At 48.4% G+C, this 20,594-nt stretch overlaps 1 protein-coding gene across 6 annotated transcripts in view; it reads left to right on the top strand.

Annotated features, from left to right (window-relative positions):
* OTOF (otoferlin) overlaps positions 1-20,594 on the top strand; it is a 100,006-nt gene that overhangs the window by 9,432 nt on the left and 69,980 nt on the right. For all 6 annotated transcript variants that reach the window (XM_032301250.1, XM_032301251.1, XM_032301252.1 and 3 more), the window contains exon 2: positions 12,075-12,133. In XM_032301250.1, the coding sequence (XP_032157141.1) occupies positions 12,075-12,133 (59 nt within the window). The remainder of the gene's footprint in view (positions 1-12,074; positions 12,134-20,594) is intronic.

Raw genomic sequence — 20,594 nt, 5'->3', positions numbered from 1 at the left:
CCATGAGGCCTGCATTTAACGGAGAAATGGGGAAAGTGAAGGGGTAACCTTCTCCAGCAAGAGACCCAGGGACTCTACAGTATCCCAAGTCTGGCTCTGTGAGTCACTGGTGATTTTCGGAGAGTACACTATGTGAGAAATGTGAGGAATCGCTGCTTTCTTGGACAACTCTTTGAATTGAATTTCTTTCTTCTACCATGCCATCAACTGTCATTATAAAATTGAAGACGTGTTCCTCATAGGGAAAAAAAGTGTTATTACCAGAGATAATCACAAACAACTAGACAGAAAAATCACACCACTGTCAACCACCTTGACGTAACTGTCATTTCCAGAACATTACACATCCAAAACTGAAAAATATGCATTCTTCTTAAATGCACATAGAACACTCGCCAAGACAGACCATATGCTGGGCAATTAGACGAGTCTCAATACATTTCAAAAGACTAAACGTCTTACAAAGTATGTTCTTTGACTATAGTGGAATCAACTAAAAATCAACAACAGGAGGATATCTTTGAAAGTTCCAAATATTTGTAAATTAATACCCTTCTTAACCTATGGTCAAAGAAGAAAATAAAAGAGAACTCATCAAACATTTTAAACTGAATTATAATGAAAATACAACATATTAACATTTATCATTTTAAGTACTTATAGTAGGAAAGAAGAAAAGTGTAAAATTGTAATCTGGGTTTCTGCCTTAAAAAAATACCAAAAGAGGCCAGGTGCGGTGGCTCACGCCTGTAATCCCAACACTTTGGGAGGTCAAGGTGGGCAGATCCTGAGGTCAGGAGTTTGAGACCAGCCTGGCCAACATGGTGAAAACCCGTCTCTACTAAAAATACAAACACTAGCTGGGCATGGTGTAGGGCACCTGTAGTCCCAGCTACTCGGGAGGCTGAGGCGGGAGAATCGGTTGAACCCTGGAGGCAGAGGTTGCAGTGAGCTGAGATTGCGCCATTGCACTCTAGCCTGGTGACAGAGCAAGACTCTGTTTCAAAAAAGCTACTAAAAGAAAAGTAAATTCAACCCAAATCTTGAAAACGTTATACTAAATGAAAGAAGCCAGACACAAAAGACCACATATTGTATAATCTCATTTACAGTCAGGCATCACTTAATGATAGGAGTATACATTCTGAGAAACACATCCTTAAGCGATTCTGTCATTGTGTGAACATCATGTAGTGTACTAACACAAACCTAGATGGTGTGTGTGTGTGTGTGTGTGTGTGTATATCGTCAACCACATACCTAGGCTATATGGTATGGCCTACTGCTCCTCAGCCACCAATGTGGACAGAATGTAACTGTACTCAATACCATAGGCAATTATAATACAATGGTAAATATTTATGTATCTAAACATAGAAAAGGTACAGTAAATACAATATTATAATCATATGGGACCACTGTTGTATATGCAAGACGTCCTTGACCGAAATAGTGTTATGTGGTGCATGAATGTACATGAAATATTCAGAACAGGCAAATCCATACAGACAGAGAGTTGTTTTGTGGTTATCAAGGTCTGCGGGGAGGGAGAATGGGGTGACTGCTCATGGGTATGGAGTCTTCTTCCAGGGTGATGGAATTATATAGCGGTGATGGGTACACAACCTTAGGAATATGCTAAAAACTATGAACTGTACATTTTAGAAGGACGAATGTTATGGAATGTGAATTACATTTCAATAAATAAAAATCAAACACACCCCACCAAATTAAACCCAAGGAGAGTAAAAAAGGAAGGAAATAGAAAATAGACAACAGAGAAATTTAACAAAGCCAAAAGTTGGTTCTTTGAAAACATTAATAAAATAGATAAACCCTAGCAAGACTTACCAAGAAAATAAAGCAAGAAAACACAAATTACCAATATCAGGAATTAAAGAGGGAATATCATTACATCAAAAGGAAAATATGGGAATATTATAAATAACTTACCTGAATAAATTCTACAACTCAGATGAAAATGAAAATATCCTTTAAGAAACAATTTACCAAACTGACATAAAAGAAATGGAAAATCTAAAGAGGCTCCATATCTATTAAAGAAATCAAATTTGTAATAACAATGATGATGATGATTACAATAAAATTCCTTCTACAAAGAAAACTTCAGGTCTAGATGTTTTCACTGCTGTATTGTAGAAAACTTTTCTTTTCCTTTTTTTGAGATGGAGTCTTGCTCTGTCGCCCAGGCTGGAGTGCAGTGGTGCATCTCAGCTCATTGCAACCTCTGCCTCCCGGGTTCAAGAGATTCTCCTGCCTCAGTCTCCCAAGTAGAGTAGCTGGGACTGCAGGTGCTTGCCACCACACCTGGCTAATTTTTAGTAGAGACAGGGCTTTACCATGTTGGCCAGGCTGGTCTCAAACTCCTGACTTCAAGTGATCTGCCCACCTTGGCCTCCCAAAGTGCTGGGATTACAGGCATGAGCCACTGCTCCCGGCCTGTAAAAATCATTTAACGGAAAACGTAATACCAATCTTACACAAACTCTTTCAGAAAATAGAGAAGGAAGAATACGTCTCAATTCATTTTATGTTATCAAAACCTGACAAAGACTTTACACAAAAAGAAAATTACAGCCCAATATCTCCCATGAACACAGGTGTAAAAAATCCTTAACAAAATATTAGCCAACTGAATAGCAATATATGAAAAGGATAACACATCATGACAAGTGAGTATTATCCCAAGAATGCAAGATTAGAATGATTTTCTAATTGTAAATTAGAAAATCAAAATATTTCACCATATTAACCCAGCAAAGAAAAAAAATCATGACTATAGCAATAGATGCAGAAAATGCATTTGACAAAATTCAGTAACCATTCATGATAATAATTCTCAGCAAACTACCAATAGAAGGAGCTTCTTCAATCTCATATAGGACAACTACAAAACACATCTGGCTAATGGTATACTTAATTCAGAAATATCGAACATTAAGATCATGAGTCAGGCAAAGTTGCCTACTCTCACCGCTTCTATTCAACCCTGTGCTAGAATTCCAGCCAGTGCAAGGTGGCAGGAAAAACACAGCTCAGACAGATTGGAAAGGGAGAGGTAAAACTATCTTTTTTCACAGAAGACCTGATTGGTTATGTGGAAAATCCTAAGGAATCTATTAAAAAGCTAGTACAATTAGTGAGTGAATTTAACAAGTTTTCAGGATATAAGATTAATACATGGGAAAGTAAATTTCACCAAAGACATGAAAGACTTCCACCCTAAAAACAAAACAGAACAAAATGCTGAGTGAAATTTTTTAAAAACCCAAACATGTAGAAATTAGATTATGTTTATGGACTGGAAGATTCAGAATTGTTAAGATGACAATTCTCCACAAAATAATCTATAGACTGAATGAAATCCTGATAAAAATCACAACAGACTATTTTGTAGAAATTGAAAACTATTTTAAAATTTATATGGACATGTAAGTGATCTAGAATAGCTAAAGCAACCTTGAAAATGGAGAAGAGAATTGGAGGGTTCAAACGACAGCTGACCCCTGAACAACATGGATTTGAACTGCACGGGTCCACTTATACGTGAATTTTCTACTCACCTCCCCCACCCCTGAGACAGACCAACCTCTCCCCTCCCTCAGCCTCCTCAACATGAAGATCATGAGGCTGAAGACCTTTATGATGATCCACTTCCACCTAATGAATAGTGAATATATTTTCTTTTTCTTTTTTTGAGACGGAGTTTCGCTCTTGTCGCCCAGGCTGGTGTGCAACGGCGTGATTTCAGCTTACTGCAACCTCTGCCTCCTGGGTTCAAGTGACTCTCTTGCCTCAGCCTCCCAAGTAGCTGGGATTACAGGCATATACCACCACGCCCAGCTACTTTTTGTATTTTTAGTAGAGATGCGGTTTTACCATGTTGGTCAGGCTGGTCTCAAACTCCTGACCTCAAGTAATCCCCCGACCTTGGCCTCCCAAAGTGCTAGGATTACAGCTGTGAGCCACTGCGCCTGGCCATATTTTCTCTTCCTTATCTTTTTTTTTTTTTAATAACATTTTCTTTTCTCTAGATTTCTTTATTGTAAAAATACAGTACCTAATACACGTACAAAATATGTGTTAATTGGTTGTTTATGTTATCATTAAGGCTTCTGGGTAACAGCCGCCTATTAATAGCTAAGTTTTTGGGGAATCAAGAGTTATACACAGCTTTTCAACTATATGAGGCACCAGTACTCCAATCCCTGTGTTGTTCAAGAGTCAACTCTATTTAATTATAAGTCTAACTATAAAGTTAAAGGAATCAAGACAGTGTGGCATTGGTCTAAGAGTAGATATATAGACCAATGTAACAGAATACAGTGTCCAGAAGTAAACCCTATACATATAAAATCAATTGATTTTGAATAAAGGTGTTGGATATCTATAAGTAGATATCTTTACAGAGAAAAAATGAACTTCAAACTCCTACCTCATACCACCCACAAAAATTAATTTAAGATAGATTATAGATTTAAATATTTTAAAAACGACAAGCTTCTAGAAGAAAATATAGAACATCTTTGTTATATTCTTGGGTTAGGAAAAGGCTTCTTAAAGAACAAATTTTAAGCACTAAAGATAAGAAATTCACTAAAAACTTGCATTTCTTAAAAATTAGAAACTCTCTTTGGCTAGTCACAGAATAAAAAAAATTGAAAACTCCTATTCATAAAAAATTCACATTTAAGAAGGCATGAGGAGGCAGGTCACACACAGGATGAAAACATTCACATTTATCTGACAAAGGACTTGTAGCCAGAATGTATAAAGAACCCCTATAAGTCAATGATAATGAGACAAATGATGACATTTTTTAAATAGGCAAAAGACTTGAACAGACACTCCATAGAATAAGACAGACACATGACCAATAAAAATATGAAAATGTGATCGACATCTTAAGTCATGAGAAATGAAAATCAGAATTACAAAGAGATACTATTTCACATACTCTAAAATGACTAAAATGTAAAAGTCTCACAGTAATCAAATGTTGATGAGGATGTGGAACAATTGAAACTTTTTTTACATTGCTTATAAGAGTGTGAAATGAGGCCAGGTCCGATGGCTTATGGCTGTAATCCCAGCACTTTGGGAGGCCAAGGCGGGTGGATCACTTGAGGTCAGGAGTTCGAGAGCAGCCTGAACAACATGGCGAAACCCCATCTCTACTAAAAATACAATAATTAGTTGGGTGTGGTGGTGTGTGCCTGTAGTCCCAGCTACTTGGGAGGCTGAGGCAGAAGAATTGCTTGAACCCAGGAGGCGGAGGTTGCAGTGAGCCAAGATCGTGCCATTGCACTCCAGCCTGGTGACAGAGCAAGACTCCATCTCAAACAAACAAACAAAAAAGAGTGTGAAATGAAACAATCCCTTTGGAAAACTATTTGGCAATTTCTTATAAAGCTAAGGGAACCTACCCTGTGACATAAGCATTTTGTTCCTAGGAATTTCCCAAAGAGAAATAAAATTATATTTCCACAGAAAGACTCACATGAATGTTCATAGTAACTTGACTCATAGAGGCCAACCCTGGAAGCAACCCACAAGTTTACATCATCAACAGAGAAATGGATCAACAAGTTGTGGTATATGCATACAACAGACTATCACTCTACGACAAAAATCAACACATTACTTATATATGCAACAACATGGATGAATCACAAAAACAGTACATTGACCAAAAGATGCTAGACACACAAAAAGTACATTCTGTAAGACACCATTTATATGAAGCTCAAAACAGGCAAAAGTGATTATCTTTGGTGCTAGAAATCAGGACACTGGTTACCAGGGGGCTAGAAATTGACGGGAAAGGGACACAAGAGAACACGTGGAGCAAATGGAAATGTTCTGTGTCTTGACCGTGTAGCAGTTACACAGGAATATGCATTTATTGAAACTCATTGAATTTTACACTTAAGATCCATGAATGTAAGTTTCACCTAGTTTTGAAAAAAGAAAAGAGAATCACATCTAAAATACCTAAAACTTGAAAAACATTATATAAGATGAGGGTAAAAATTATTTCTGATTACATGCTACTAAAAATAAGCTATAAATGTGATTCATAATAGAAAAGGCCATTTTTATATTTAGCATATAACTTAAAGGTCTAAAGGAGAAGTGATCTGAGCGCCATAGCTCACGCCTGTAATCCTAACGCTTTGGGAGGCCGAGGTGGGAGGATCACTTGAAGTCAGGAGTTTGAAACCAGCCTGGCCAGATGATGAAACCCTGTCTCTGCTAAAAATACAAAAAAAGTTAGCCAGGCACACCTGTAATCCCAGCTACTTGGGAGGCTGAAGCAGGAGAATCACTTAAACCCAGGAGGTGGAGGTTGCAGTGAGTGGAGATCACGCCACTGTACTCTAGACCAGGTGACAGAGCAAGACTCCATCTCAAAAAAATAAAGGAGAAACAAGACTCTTTAGTAAACTGATAATAGCTCTTTCTTATTGAAGGGTAAGCTGCACCAGATGCTGTTCTATGCATTATCATTTCCTTTATTTTAAGGGTGAGGAAATGAGGGCAAAGTGAAGTTAATTAGCTTCATCCAGGGCACCCAAACTAGGAAGAGGTAGTTGGGATTTGAACTCAAGGACTCTGGCCCAAGAACCTTAACCTCTATCCTATGCCCTTGTGGTTGTAAGGGACTTGATGCTTTGATTAGACTTTCCCATAACAGTCTCTTGTCATCCTCGTGATGGCCCCAGGACATGGGCTGGTCTGGGATAATGACCCCCAGTTTACAGGTGGTAACTCTGAGACCCCAAGGGATTGGATGACCAGCTCCCCGGCGACCAGCTCCCCGGCCCTCAGCCCATGGGCCAGTGTGCCAGGCTCCACACCTGAGAGGGCCTGGCTCCTTTTCCTGCATGAAGCGGTAACTGGACCCTACTTCCTGGTGCTCCATGGGAGTAGCTGGCCTTCAAAAGGAACAGATTGATCTGAAGTGGGGAGAGAGAGAATATAGCAGGGCCACCACTCAGAGAGCTGCTGTGGTGGAAGAGAGGAAGGGAGGAAGAGGAGACGCCAGGACATGGGAACGTCACGGGAGGGGACGGGGCTGCTTGCTGAGCTCTGTACATCCCATCCCAGGCAGTACGTACAAGGCTTTACTGATTTCAAATAACATGAGAAAATAGCAGCACCAGGTCTGAGTCACGAGCAGAGTTTTACTGCTTCTCAGTTCCCATAGGGCAACAGCAATGGCAGGCACTGCTGGGAGACAGGCCAGTGGGCTCGGTCCTGGCAGAGTCATGACGTCCTTGAAAAACAGCCTTAGGACCTTCTTCTTCCCCTTTGGATAGCCTACCATCTCACCCCCTGCCCTCTTGGGACCCCAGCCGCTCTCCAGTCTTGCTTCCACAGGCTGCTCCTTGAGGGCAGGCCATTTTCACTTTTCCCTTCACCATGGGGACTCCCCTGTCCTGTGTCCAGCTCCTTGGGGCTTCATTCTGTGCTCCACACTTTCAAACATTTTCTTACACTGTACTCTCTGCCTGCATTTCCCTCCTTCTCCTTGCTCCCCAGTCTCTCTTAATACCCAGAGTTCCTGTCTTCTAGTGTCAATGTCCGTGCTTCTGCAACGCCTCCTTAATCGGTTACATTGAGAGTCATTGCTCCTTTTCCTGTGTTCTCACTTTGTTTACACTTTTTGCATGCCAATGGCAAAATTCTGCCTTATATAATTGGCAGAATTTTCCACATCTGACACATCTCCCTCTGGATCGTAATACCCTCCTAAAGGCATCATCCAGATTTGAATGATCTTCGTACAACTCCCCTCTGTGAAGGCCAAATGGCACACAAGCCAGGAGCAAGAAAGCTCTGGTAGCCTGTGGAAATGAATGAACGCACATGGGCTGGCAGCCGTGTCCCTGCACATCTGCCTTTTCTCAGAGGCATGGCCCTAGCAGGGTAAGCTGTCTGGAAGAGGGAGCTATTTTGTGCTGATGGAACATTTTGTCCCCTTAAATCATGTCCCATGAAAGACCAGCGTGCCACCCTGCTTCTGAAACAAGCGCTGAGCTCGTCTTCATTTATGAGGGTAGCTGCAGTGTGGATATTTTTAAATGGTGAATGGAGAAATGGGTATATTCAATGCCACGCACTTGTTACACTTTGAGCACAGACTCTGCTATTCATACTCCATCTATTGACTCAGGGAGGAGTTTATTTCAGACCAAACAGCTCAGCTATCCCAGGAGCAGCTGTCTCAGAAGGAAGGAGGATGCTGTTCTATTTTCCCCATCTAACCTCCTTCTCACTCCATCCACAACAGCCTCTCCAGGCAAGGAAGAAGCTATTTTCTTTCAAGCTTTATTCTCCATCTTCGCTGTGGCAAGAAAGGTGATTGGATGTTGGGATTTTTTAATGGTTTTGTCTGAAAGCCATTTAAAGTGAAGCTGGAATGTCAACAAGACTGACATGGAACAAAGAGATGTTAGGTGGAAATGAACTTGAAACAAGAGATGGGTTAGTCATTCCCTTGATCACTTGGAACGGATGATGGAGGTCCCTGGCTCCGCTCCAGTGAACAGAACAGAACCACTTGAATACTGCCAGTCACTGTTTGTACATGCCCTCCTGAAATGGTTTTCCAAAAATGCTGAAGGACGTTTCGTTTTCTTAATAAGTTGGCCTTTCCACTCTTTCTGTATGATTGATGTGTTTCAGCAAACCTTTTTTAAAAAAGAATATCTAGAGGTAAATTTAGCTCATCCTGTTTGAGAATATTCACCATCTCTAAATCCCCAGGGCCTAAATCAATGAGGTTTTACCACATTTCAAAGCAGAGCCCTGATGTATAAATTCTACAGTGGCTAATTTCACGTATTTTACTTCCTCTCTAACAAAGCTATGGGGAAATGCACAAGCAGGGGAGGGCTTGAGCCTCAGTGCTTCATGCACATTTGAATCTGACACCACCTTGGAGGAGGGCCACTCCCTACCCTCTCCTAATCCTCAGCTGGGTTGCTCCGTTTTTCACTCCAAGAGACCTTAGAGGACAGCTATATCCAAGGCTCATTAAAATCTTCTAGGATGAAAAGGTCTTTGATTATTCAGAGCAGCAGGTCTTTAGGGGAAGCCCCCGTACACAAACCTGCTCACCTGATTCTCAATTTATATTGTGTGTTACTTGTGGGAAAAATTGAAAGCTTAAACCTCAGACACTTTCCCTCTCCTCCCTTGGTTGCTGGGTGGCGGGGGGTGGGGGGCTTGTTGTTGAGATATTTCTTGTTGATTTTTTTTCTTTTTTTTTGTCCCTGGTTAGTGCTAAAGATTCTTCCTTCCCCATCTTGTTTATTTCACATCTCTTCTGCGTAGATAGCTTCTGCTTTATGGCTTTTTCCTCCTTATCTCAGATGCAGCCAGCCCTTTCCCCACATGCCCCTACCCCAAAACACACAGACAGACACACACCCTTCCGCAGTGCATCCACTCTCTTCGTTTCAGTGGATCTGACATTAACACGCCACCACCGTCCCCCCACCCCCACCCCCATCCTGCCCTCCTTGTCAGAGGGGAGCTCTGCATTGAGCTAGGACTAGCTCCTGGGTCATAAAAGCTGCTAGGACCCTGGAGAGCTCTTCCTGTACAGATGAGGCCACCCACACCAGAGGAGAGAGGTCACTTCCTGGAGGGAACAAGCCTGCTTTGCTGAGCCCCCTTCCTCGCCAAGCTCCCAGCATCACAGGGAAGGTTCAGAGGAGCTCTGATCCCTCTAATACCTCCTTAGCTTGGTGCCACTCTAGCCCGGTCTCCTGGGTTTTTCTGTAGGAAGAGGAGCACAGCCCGCTCCCCCCATGCCGTGGGTTCCATTAGTGACAACCCAAACTAAATCCCAAATAGGACTGGCTTCAACCTGGAGACAGCCCTTCAATGAAGTGGTTTATGCTGGTGGAGATTTAAAGGTATTTGTCTTTTTGCTGTGTGCTGTGGCTCATGCCTGTAATCTCAGCACTTTGGGAGGCCGAGATGGGCAGATCACTTGAGGCCAGAAGTTCGAGACCAGCCTGGCCAACATGGTGAAACCCCATCTCTACTAAAAATAAAAATATTAGCTAGGCACAGTGGCACATGCCTGTATTTCCAGCTAGCCAGGAAGCTGAGGCAGGAGAATCATTTGAACCCTGGGAGGTGGAGGTTGTAGTGAGCCGAGATTGCACCATTGCACTCCAGCCTGGGTAACAGAGCGAGACTCCGTCTCAAAACAAACAAACAAAAAGGGCATTTGTCTTTCAATTATAAAAATCAAAGGTGGTCACTGAAAAACAAATTCAAATTCACATGTGTATCTTTTTGTCTTTCAGCCAGGCACGGTGGCTCACATCAAAGCATGCTGCTTTCAGCATCTTCTCACTCTCCCTCCCCAGGGTAACCACTTTCGATGGTTGGAGATGTTTGTCTATTCATATAAGAAATAGATGCACATAATTTGGGTGGGTTTTTTTTAAATTAATGGAGTTCTATTATAGATGCTGCCCTTTTTCCCTTGGTGTGGAATTGACAGAGGATAATAAATTAATTCTAAGTAACAACTTTTTTTTTTTTAACACATCCTATCTCCTCACAGAAATGACAAGCCCTTCTCTTGTGGTTCCATCCCATCCCCAAAACAGTATTTATCCTCCCTTCTCTGCATCATGTCTGTTTCTGGTGCAAAATTGCACCTTGGCGCATGTACTGAATGGTGTTGCACTGGAGGCTGTGTGCAGTGGCTCACGCCTGTAATCCCAGTACTTTGGGAGGCCGAGGTGGGCGGATCATCCGAGGTCAGGAGTTCAAGACCAGCCTGGTCATCATGGTGAAAACCTGTCTCTACTAAAAATACAAAAATTAGCCAGATGTGGTGGCAGGTGCCTGCAATCCCACCTACTTGGGAGGCTGAGGTTGCAGTGAGCTGAGATCGTGCCACTGTACTGCAGCCTGGGGACAAAGTGAGACTCGTCTCAAAAAAAAAGAAATAATAATAATAATGGTGTTGCCCTTGCACTGGTGCCCTGTTGGCTCCTGGCCTCCCTTCTAGACCATCAGCTCCCTGCAGCGGGGGAGCCTGTACACTTGTCCCTGGTCCATCCTCTATCCCAAGGCCCAGGACATGGCCTGGAACATCGGAGACCCCAGCGGCTGTTTCTCAAAGTGAGCTGAACTCGCTGGTGTTTCCCACACACTAGAGCCCCCCAACCTGCCCTCGATTCTCTCCTGACTTATTTCTCCGCATGCCTGGGGCCAGTTCCAGCTGGACTAGCAAGGAGGGCAGCTTTACCTCTGTCCTCCCGACACACCCTACTGGGTGGCGTATGGACAGGGGAGCCTGGGACAATGCGTAGCCATCTCACACACTGTCTACTTCCCCTGTCAGTGGGGAAAGTGGTGGCAGGAACAGAGCCCAGGAGGAAACTGCTGGAGACCCTCTTCACTGCTAAGGCTGACAGGAAGACGAACCATGACAGTGGCGTAAGGGGAAGGCCTCGGGCCCATGGGGGATGGCTGTCTGGGATCTGACTTGCTGTTTGGGCAGGAGCCCCTGGGGCGGCTGCAGACAGGGTCACAGAAGGAGGCTGGGCTTCACAGACCCCTGTCGGCAGGCAGGGCCCTTGCCCTCCAGACTAATCCTCTGCTGGGGGCAGCAAGGCCCGGGGCCACTGGCAGAGCTGGGGAGGCTGCAGAGGAGGCTGAGAGAGCCACTGGGGCAGCAGCGTGGTGAAGAGCAGCTGGGGGCCGCTCCCACAGCCACACTGACCAGCCTGGGCCTTCTGTGCTGTGGCATTCCCGTTCCTAACATGGAGCTCACGGCCTTTGACCCGCCTCCCTCCTAGGGCTGCTGAGAGGGTCAGAGAAGAAGCCGCAGGGGACTGGCCTCACCCTGGGAGAGTTATGCACGCTGTCCCACGTTGCACGACAAGTCGGATGCTGTTAGGACGACTCCCAGGCTGAGGAGGTCTGACCCCACGCTCATCATCTGGACACGTCTGACCCCACGCTTGTCATCTAGACTGGTCTGACCCTCGAATTTATTTCCTCTTTCGCCACAGGACAATCCTTCTACTCCCGGGTCCTTGAGAACTGCGAGGATGTGGCTGACTTCGATGAGGTAGGAGGCCCAAGACCCCCCACCCTCAGCCCTCAGCCCTGAGCCCAGAGGGGGACGAGCAGCGTTGCTGCTTCTTGGGGGAACATACTGGCCCCCAGTCCCAGGAGCCGGCCTGGTCCAAGCCCCTCACGTCTCAGCTGCTTCCTGAAAGAGGTGGTGAGGAGGGTGTGTAGGAACCCCCCCCATACTGCCCCCAGAAACCTCTGCACAGGCGAGGCCCGTTTGCAAATGACACGGGGGCAGCAGCCTGGCATTCCTCGGTGGCCCTGCCGGGTCTGGGCCTGTTACTCCCTGTGGAGAACGAGCCCACAGGTGCTGTATACCTGAATGTGAGCTGCCAGCTGAGGGCCCAACGAGGTGGGTGAGTGTTGGGGATGTCGCAAAGGCCAGTCTGTGTCAGTCCCCAGGGTTGGAGAGCAGGGCAGGCATGGGCACTGAGGTAGGAGTCCTCAGGGAAACAGTGTTAATCACCCAACTGAGTCAGGGCTCCATCTCCACATCTTTAGGGGAACCATGGGGAAGGGAAGACAGTCTGGATTTCCAGCAACAGCTTTGGGAGTCCGTGAGAAAAGACGTGAGCTGCTGGTCTATTGACAATGATTCTTCTCAATCCTCACTCCAGCCGGGCTGCTGTCACAATTTTATCAGCAAAGGAGTAGGCGACAGCCTCCCACGGGAGTGCCTGGGAGCAGTGAGAGGACTTACAAAGCATCCCTCTCCCTGCCATCCCCTCGGCACCTGGCCTGGCTGGAAGCCCCAGTCCCCACACACACACCAGTTCAAGCAGCCTGGGGCCTCCTCGGCCACCTCACAATTTTTTTTTTTTCTTTTTTTGAGACAGTTTCACTTTTGCTGCCCAGGCTGGAGTGCAGTGGTGCGATCTCCGCCCACTGCAGCCTCCACCTCCCGGGTTCAAGCCATTCTCCTGCCTCACTCTCCCAAGTAGCTGGGATTACAGGCGCCACCCACCACCACATCCAGCTAATTTTTGTATTTTTAGTAGAGATGGGGTTTCACCGTGTTGACCAGGTTGGTCTTGAACTCCTGCCTTCAAATGATCCACCCACCTCAGCCCTCCAAAGTGCTGGGATTACAGGTGTGAACCACCACACCCAGCCTCCTCACATTCTTTTACCTATTTGTTTGCGGCTTCCAGGATCTATATTCCCCTCTGGTTGCTGTAGTTTCTCCAGGGTTGACTTTGGGGTGAGGACCAGCAGTCCGCCCTCACCTCACCATCTTGGCACAAACTGGAAGCTCTGTCATGACCCTCGAATAGTGTACCCGCTCTCCCCCGGGCTTGGCTTCCCGTCTGGCTCTGTGGGGGCTGGGAAGAGCCTCATGACAGGCTCTGCCTCTTGAGGCTGGCTGCTGGGGTTTGACGGAGCAGCCACCAGGCTGACACTTGGCACCAGCTGTCTACCCCTCCCCCTGAAACCCGGTCACACGGTGTGGCTGTGTCCTCGGCCCAGAGCTGGAGACACAGGGAGCAAAGCCTTGTTCCTAACTCAAGCTCAGGTGCAGCCATCAACCATTGCTGCTCAACGCCGCGCCCTCCCCAACCACTGCAGGGCACAGCTGCCACTACCTCCCTATGGGCACGTTCCCATTGCTACCCAGGACAGGCGAGTTCCTCATTTAAAGTGAATCACTAGCGCTAAGGACGTTTCTGTCCGTACTTTCTCCCCCTCCTGGCTGTACAATGACCTCAGTTTCTGAGCCCGTCGCCATGTTTGTCAAATGGGATTGGTGATGGGCGTGAAGGTCTCTGTGAAATGATGAAAAAAATGAGGGATGATTGTGAGAGTGGAGCCATGGCCGTCCACTGAGCCAGCTGTCATAGAGGCTTCAAGCTTGCCCCATTTCACACCTGGCCTGTTCCCTCCCCTCCCCATTTCCTCAGTCTGGGCACTGGGCGGGCTGGGGGAAGATGCCAGCAGCCTGGCCCGGTTCCCCATAGTCCTACCTCCCTGGGCTTCTGCCCACAAATCCACCAGGCACAGCATCTGACTCCCTCTTCCCAAGACTCCCAGGGGACGTGTCAGCCCAGGCATCCAGCCAGGTGGCAACCTGATGCCCCTTCCAAGGGTACCACCACCCTTTTCCATGCCCAGTGTCCTGGACACCTGAGCCACAGGTATACATGACATTCAAAGTTAATCACTGTGTCCTTCCTCTTCCCAACTCTGCCAAGCCCACCTTGAGGGAGAGTCTGTCTCTGCTAGCCCTGAGCAAGGGCCACATTCTGAGTATCTCATGCATGTCGGGCTGGGCTTGAGACACCCTAGAGGGAGGAACCTGAGCTCAAAAGTCCGTGATGATTCATATGGGAGCTTAGGAATGGGGTAGCCAGAGTCAGTGTGGAGAGACTGGAGTCGGGCAGAAGCCAGGCAGTTACAGAAGAAGCATGTGACTAAGGTCAGAGAGCAGGGCATGCAATGAGGGAAGTGGCTCTCCCCTGGGGAAAGTGCTGCCCGCACAATGCAGGGACAGGGAAGCTTCCGGTTATCGCAATGAGGGATCTACTGGCATTTATTTAGTGGGGTGGGGAACAAGGATGCAAAATGACTTGCAACGCGCAGGCCATCCTGCACTTCACAACAGGGAACGCTGTGGGAAGATGGTGGCAGCCCCAGCAGCAGCCCTGAGCTGCTTCCTGAGCCATACCCCTTCCAGTCAAGCTCTGAGATAATCCACAGATGAAATCAGGCTCAGATGGTAACTAACCTTCCCCAGGTGACAGCTCTGGAATCAGCCAAGCCAGGTTTCTGGATTCATGCATGCATCAGACCCACGCCCTCTCTAGATACAGTGATAGGGCCTGACTCCCACCACCCCTACCAGGCCCTTGGTGGAGTCTCTCCACACCCCCGCCTCCATTTCTCCCTCTGCGAAGTGGCTGCAGCTCTGGCCACCACTGGTCAGCAGTGCACAACCCACAAAGCAGAAGGCCGCCTCCCATCTCCTGTTCAGGAAGGCTCCGGAGGCCTGGGTCAGCCCGGTCCCAAAGAGAGCCTGGGGCTGTCCCTTGGCTTTAACCTCTATCCCTCAACCCCGTGGACAAGTCGTAAACTTCCCTGGCTTCCCCCTGAAAGAACCAGCCTGCCAGTGGCTCCAGAATATCCTGGAAAAGAGGTCTTTCAAATCCCCCTAAAGCCTCTTGACCTCCCAGAAAGCCTCTTCTCTCTGCCTTACTCTGCCCAGGGCCTGCAGGAGCCAGCTGAGCGAGACACACTGGCCTGGGGGTCATGAGACTTGCCCCACAGTCCTTGCTGGGGAACCACTTTGGGCTCGGATTCCCCTTCTGTAAAAGGGATATGCTCCTTGCTCTACCTGCCCCACGGGACTGTCACAAGGCTGAAAAAAAAAAAAAAATGCAATGAGAGACCAGAAAGCAAATGTCTCTCACAGCTCTACTAGGTAAGGGATTCCAAGCAAGGGAGGGGCCCCTCCTCTGCTCAGGCAAGGGTAAGAGGGCCTGCAGCAGCTGGGCTAGGAACCTGAGTGGGGAGGAGGAGGCCATGGAAGAAAGACAGTGCTCTCTACAACAATGGGTGGAAACAGAGCCTGGACACGGTGTCTCCTTTCCCAGAGGCTGGAACCTGAGCTCCTGCATTTAACCTACAATGCTAGAAAAGCTGTGGGGAGAGAGAGAAAGACCCAGCCTTTGTGCCCTGGGGAAGCAGGAGTGGCCACCTTCAGCCAGTTTGCTTTGGCTCTAACACAGGCCCTGTGTGGACCAGGCCCCATGGAGAGGCCAGAGTAACAATCGTACTTGTAGCAATGATAAGAGGAACTGCTGCTATTTACTGAGCACTTAGTGTGCGGCAAGATGGGCTAGAGCTTGGCGCAAGCGTTAGACTCACTAGAACTTGCTGGGTTGGTAGCATCCTAGGTGATAAGGAGCCGCACCAGGATTTAAACCCAAGTCTCTCTGATTCCAGGGCCTCTGGTCACTTGCAAAGTAGACAAGACTCAGCTCTGCCCTCAAGGGGCTCAGTCTAGCGGGCAGATGGACCCACTACAAACAAGGTGGGACCCTGGGCCTTCTGAGTCCTAGGGAGGAAGAGGTCGCCAGCCTGGGGGATGACAAGGCAGGGGATCTTGGCCTCATCTGTCCCTTTCTGCTTGTACCTGGAAGTCATGGGCTGTCACCTCCTGGAGGCCAGAAATGCACCTGTCATGTTCATCATTGGGCTGGCACCCAGCATGGAGCTCAGAAAATGTCGCCAAGTGAAAGAATGAACAAAACAGTGACATTCACTAGGACTGGCACCTGTCACCGCAGGCCCGTGCCCAAACCTCATGGGCTCAGTAGTGCTAGTGGTACCTCAAGCCCTTTGCTGGGGCCTGGTTGGAAAGGAAGCAGGCAAGGCACAGATGAGATCACCTAAAGGGACTTTAGATCACCTTGATCTCTAAGGTTAGAGATCATGTTGTTTAACCCTCTTGTCCTGCACTTGAAGAAACAGGTCTTAGAGAAGGGAAGAGAACTGCCCAAGAAGACCAGCTGAAACCTGAGATCCTACATTTAACTTACAACGCTGAAGAATCTGGGGAAAGAGACAGAGACAAAGACAGAAACAGAGACAGAGACAGAGAGACGCAGCCTTTGTGCCCTGGGAAAGTGCAGTGGCCTCCCTAGGGGAACTGGGCCCAGGTCTTGAAGCTCCCAAGTCTGTCTCTTTCCATTATACTCTAAAGCAGCAGTCCCCAACATTTTTGGCACCAGGGACCTGTTTTGTGGAAGACAATTTTTCCATGGACTGGGATGGTGGTGGCAGGGGGTGATTTGGGGATGAAACTGTTCCTCCTCAGATCATCAGGCATTAGATTCTCTTCAAGAGTGCACAGCCCAGATCCCACGCATGTGCAGTTCACGGTAGGGTTCCCACTCCTAATGCCACCGCTTATCGGACAGGAGGCAGAGCTCAGGCTCACCCGCCACTCATCTCTTGCTGTGCGGCTCGGTTCCTAACAGGCCATGGACGGGTGCTGGTCCACGGCCTGGGGGTCGGGAACCCCGGCTCTAAAGCTTGGTAGTGCATCTCAGTATTTTCATGATGGTTTCAGGCTTAGTCCGTGGCCAAGCTGGACATAATCCAGGTCACTCTCCAGTGTGCATCAGGGAAACCTTTTCTGCAGAGTCCTAGATCACTGGGGCTGATAGGAGGCAGAACCCTGTGCCCTGGCCAGCACCAGCCAGGTCAGGGCTCAGCCTAGACCAGGAAACTGGGTCAGGACTCAGCACTCCCAGGGCTCCTGAGACTGCCCCCCAACAGAGGCCCTCTTTCCCTCTCTGTCTGTACTACGTACCACCTTACTTCTGTCAACAGTCCTATTCCAGGCTGCTAGTCCAGGCCTGTCTGTCTCCAGAACTATCCAGGACCAACCCCAAGACTGAGAAACTACCCTGCATTCCTGCAGTCTGCCCAGCATCGTGCACAGAGCCTGGCACACAGCAAGTGCTCAGCTAATGCTCTCCCCTGCATGGGGCTTGCTGGCTCGTGACATCTTGAGCGACTATGTTTGGCTTGAATGAGGCCTGTGGGCTGGGCTGCCTCCACTTCCTGGGCCCTTCTGCCAACGCAGGCTTCAGGAGAGGGTTCAGTAGTGGATTACGCCCTGAGGACTGAACTCCAGACTAAGCATCCTGAGACTTGAGTTTGAATCCGGCCTCTGCCACCAACCAGCCCTGTGCCCCTGGGCAACTCCTGCCTTTCCACTTAACCACTTGTCAAAGGAGCACTTCTTTGCCGCATTGCTGTGAGCCTTGGTTATGGGTAAAAGATGCTCTGGAAGTACTAAGTGCTACCCAGATGAAATCCTTCCTTTGGAAGCCCTTTACCTTCAATCTTTTTTTTTTTTTTTTTTTTTGAGGCGGAATCTTGCTCTGTCACCCAGTCTGGAATGCAGTGGCTTGATCTCAGCTCACTGCAACCTCTGCCTCCCAGGTTCAAGTGATTCTCCTGCCTCAGCCTCCCAAGTAGCTGAGATTACAGGCATGTGCCATCACACCTGGCTAATTTTTGTATTTTAGTAGAGACGGGGTTTCACCATGTTGGCCAGGCTGGTCTCAAACTCCTGACCTCAAATGATCCGCCCACCTCAGCCTCCCAAAATGCTGGGATTACAGGTGTTAGCCACTGTGCCCAGGCCCTTTTCCTTCAATCTAATAGCTCACAAGTTCAATAGCATAGTCAGGAGAGGAGTGTGGCTCCCAAACCCTCAACATCCTCATCTCATCTTGTTGTGTTCTCAGCACATCACCGCAAATGGTGGAAAGGACACACTGCAAAAATGAGGAGGCAATGAAAAATGAAATTAGGAAGAGAAGAAGCAGTGAAAGAGATACGGGAAATCCACAGACCAAGGCAGAAGAGGAAAGTGATGGGGGAGTGGGGCATGGGGCGTGGCAGGGAGACGAGGCAGCTGCTCACCTGCACCGCGTTCCCACTGGGAAAATCTAAACTGAACACATGCTGCAGTGCGGTGTCGCTTACAAACTGCTGTCACCTGTGATGTCTCATTCAAGTCTCTCAATAGCCCTCTAAGGTAGATACTGTCACCCCCATTTCACAGATGGGGAAGCTGAGGCACAGCTAGTGAGTGGCAGAGCCAGGGCTAGAACTCAAGTCTCCTGACTTTAACTCGGACTTTCTGCAACACCACAGAGGCTCCCAGTCTGCATGAGATACAAGCCTCGGTGTTGTCAGAAGAACGAAAAGAAGCAACGGGTGTGCATGTCCTTGGGAGCTCTGTGAGGTACCCAGAACTCACAGGCACTGGCTTAGCAAACGATGTCAGCAATGGGATCGGGGCTGGAATGCTGCCTGGGTACAGCCAGGGGGACTCTGGGTGTGGGAAAGGGAAACCCCACCTCTTTCAGGGAGCCGTGGAGGAGCCATCGAAAAGCTTTAACAAGGAGAAGTATAAAGGGAGGGAAATTCAACCCAAAAAGTCTCTTTATCACAGCCCATGCCTCTGCTCCTAGGAAGGCCAGATGGGGATCACCCTCAGTCCCAGTCGTGAGTCACCTCCCTCCAGCCAGGAGGCCGGTCACCCTGCGAGGCCCATGCCGATGCCCCGACCCCACCTAGAAGGGCCGATGTGATCCCTCCAGGCCTGGGCCTTGGGACTTTTAAAAGCTTCTGGAACGGATGGCAATGTGCGGCAGGACAAAGAACCCCTGAGAGAGACACAGGGAGACAGAGACAAAGGGAGAGATAGAGACAGAGAAAGAAACTGAGACAGGAACAGAGGGAGAAACTGGTAAAAGATAAAACAGATGTGGTGAGGAGAAGAAAGCACGGGAATGAAGTGGGAGGGAGGAAGAGAGAAATGAGGGGAAAGCCTCGTGTGGGTAGAAACTGCGGTAGGAAAGAGAGGGACGTGGAAGAGGGGGAGCAAGGCAGAGGCCGAAGAAGCTGCTGTGACTGTGACTCATTGAGGCCCCAGGCTCCTTCCTCCCCTCCCCCCAAGCCTCCCAGAACTCAGGGACTGCTTAGACCCCGCTGATGAACTCCTGACAGGGCACCTGAGCCACACACCCCTCTCTCCTGGGCCCTCCCTGATCCCCAACTCTCACTCAGCAAACTGGCCCACGCCCCCTAGCCAGGCCCAGGTCCCTTAGGCCCCAGCCTCCAGCCACCGTTCAATGCCCCTTCCCTCTCACAGGGCCATCTCCACCGTCTCCTGATTTCTCTCCTTCCAATGCCAAAATCCCACCCACAGACCCTCAGGGGGATCAATCACCCCTGCCCAATTCATCCCCACCCCCACCCTGCTCTCCTGCAGGCTGCGGCTGATGAGCTGGGCCTTCCTGGGCTGCGTTATTTCCCTGCAGCCCCATAAAAGCAGATTCATTAAGAAAACCACACACTCTGCTGAGCTGCCAGAGGCATCCAGAAGCTGGGGCTGCTGAATGAGGCCTGTGGACTGGGCTGCCTCCACTTCCCAGGCCCCTCTGCCCACCCTTCTGCCCTGTGCCCGCCTCGCCTCTAAAGCCCTCCCCAGGCCCTGCTCAGAACCCTCCCCACCCCATCCCCCAGAACCTCTCCCTCTCCTTCCTCTGCTTCTTCCTCCCTCTCATGCCAAGGCCGGGTCCTACCTGCGACTTAGCCAGTTCTGAAGGGAGATGTCACCACGGCCGTTTTCCTGAGACAGGCCCTGCCCACACTGGTCAGTGACCTGTAGGGCTGGCCCAGGGTACCCAAGCCCTCTGAGTGCCCAGGCTGGGAGAAGGAATCTCAGGGTTGGTGATGGCAAACATGCAGGGTGGGCTCTCAGAAGCCTCCTCCCGAGCACCTGCTCACCCACCAACAGAGTGACCCGAATCACACACCTGCTCTGAGGCCTACTTCCTTGTTTATAGAGCACAGAAGCCATTACCTGCCTCTTGGGCCATTGAAAACACTAAATGAATGAATACACATAAAGCATTCAGACCCCAGCATAAGAC

The sequence above is a fragment of the Sapajus apella genome, unplaced genomic scaffold (assembly GCF_009761245.1).
Source record: "Sapajus apella isolate SASKATOON/1434 unplaced genomic scaffold, GSC_monkey_1.0 scaffold44, whole genome shotgun sequence".
NCBI lineage: Eukaryota > Metazoa > Chordata > Mammalia > Primates > Cebidae > Sapajus > Sapajus apella.
This window is presented reverse-complemented; position numbering and strand designations above follow the sequence as displayed.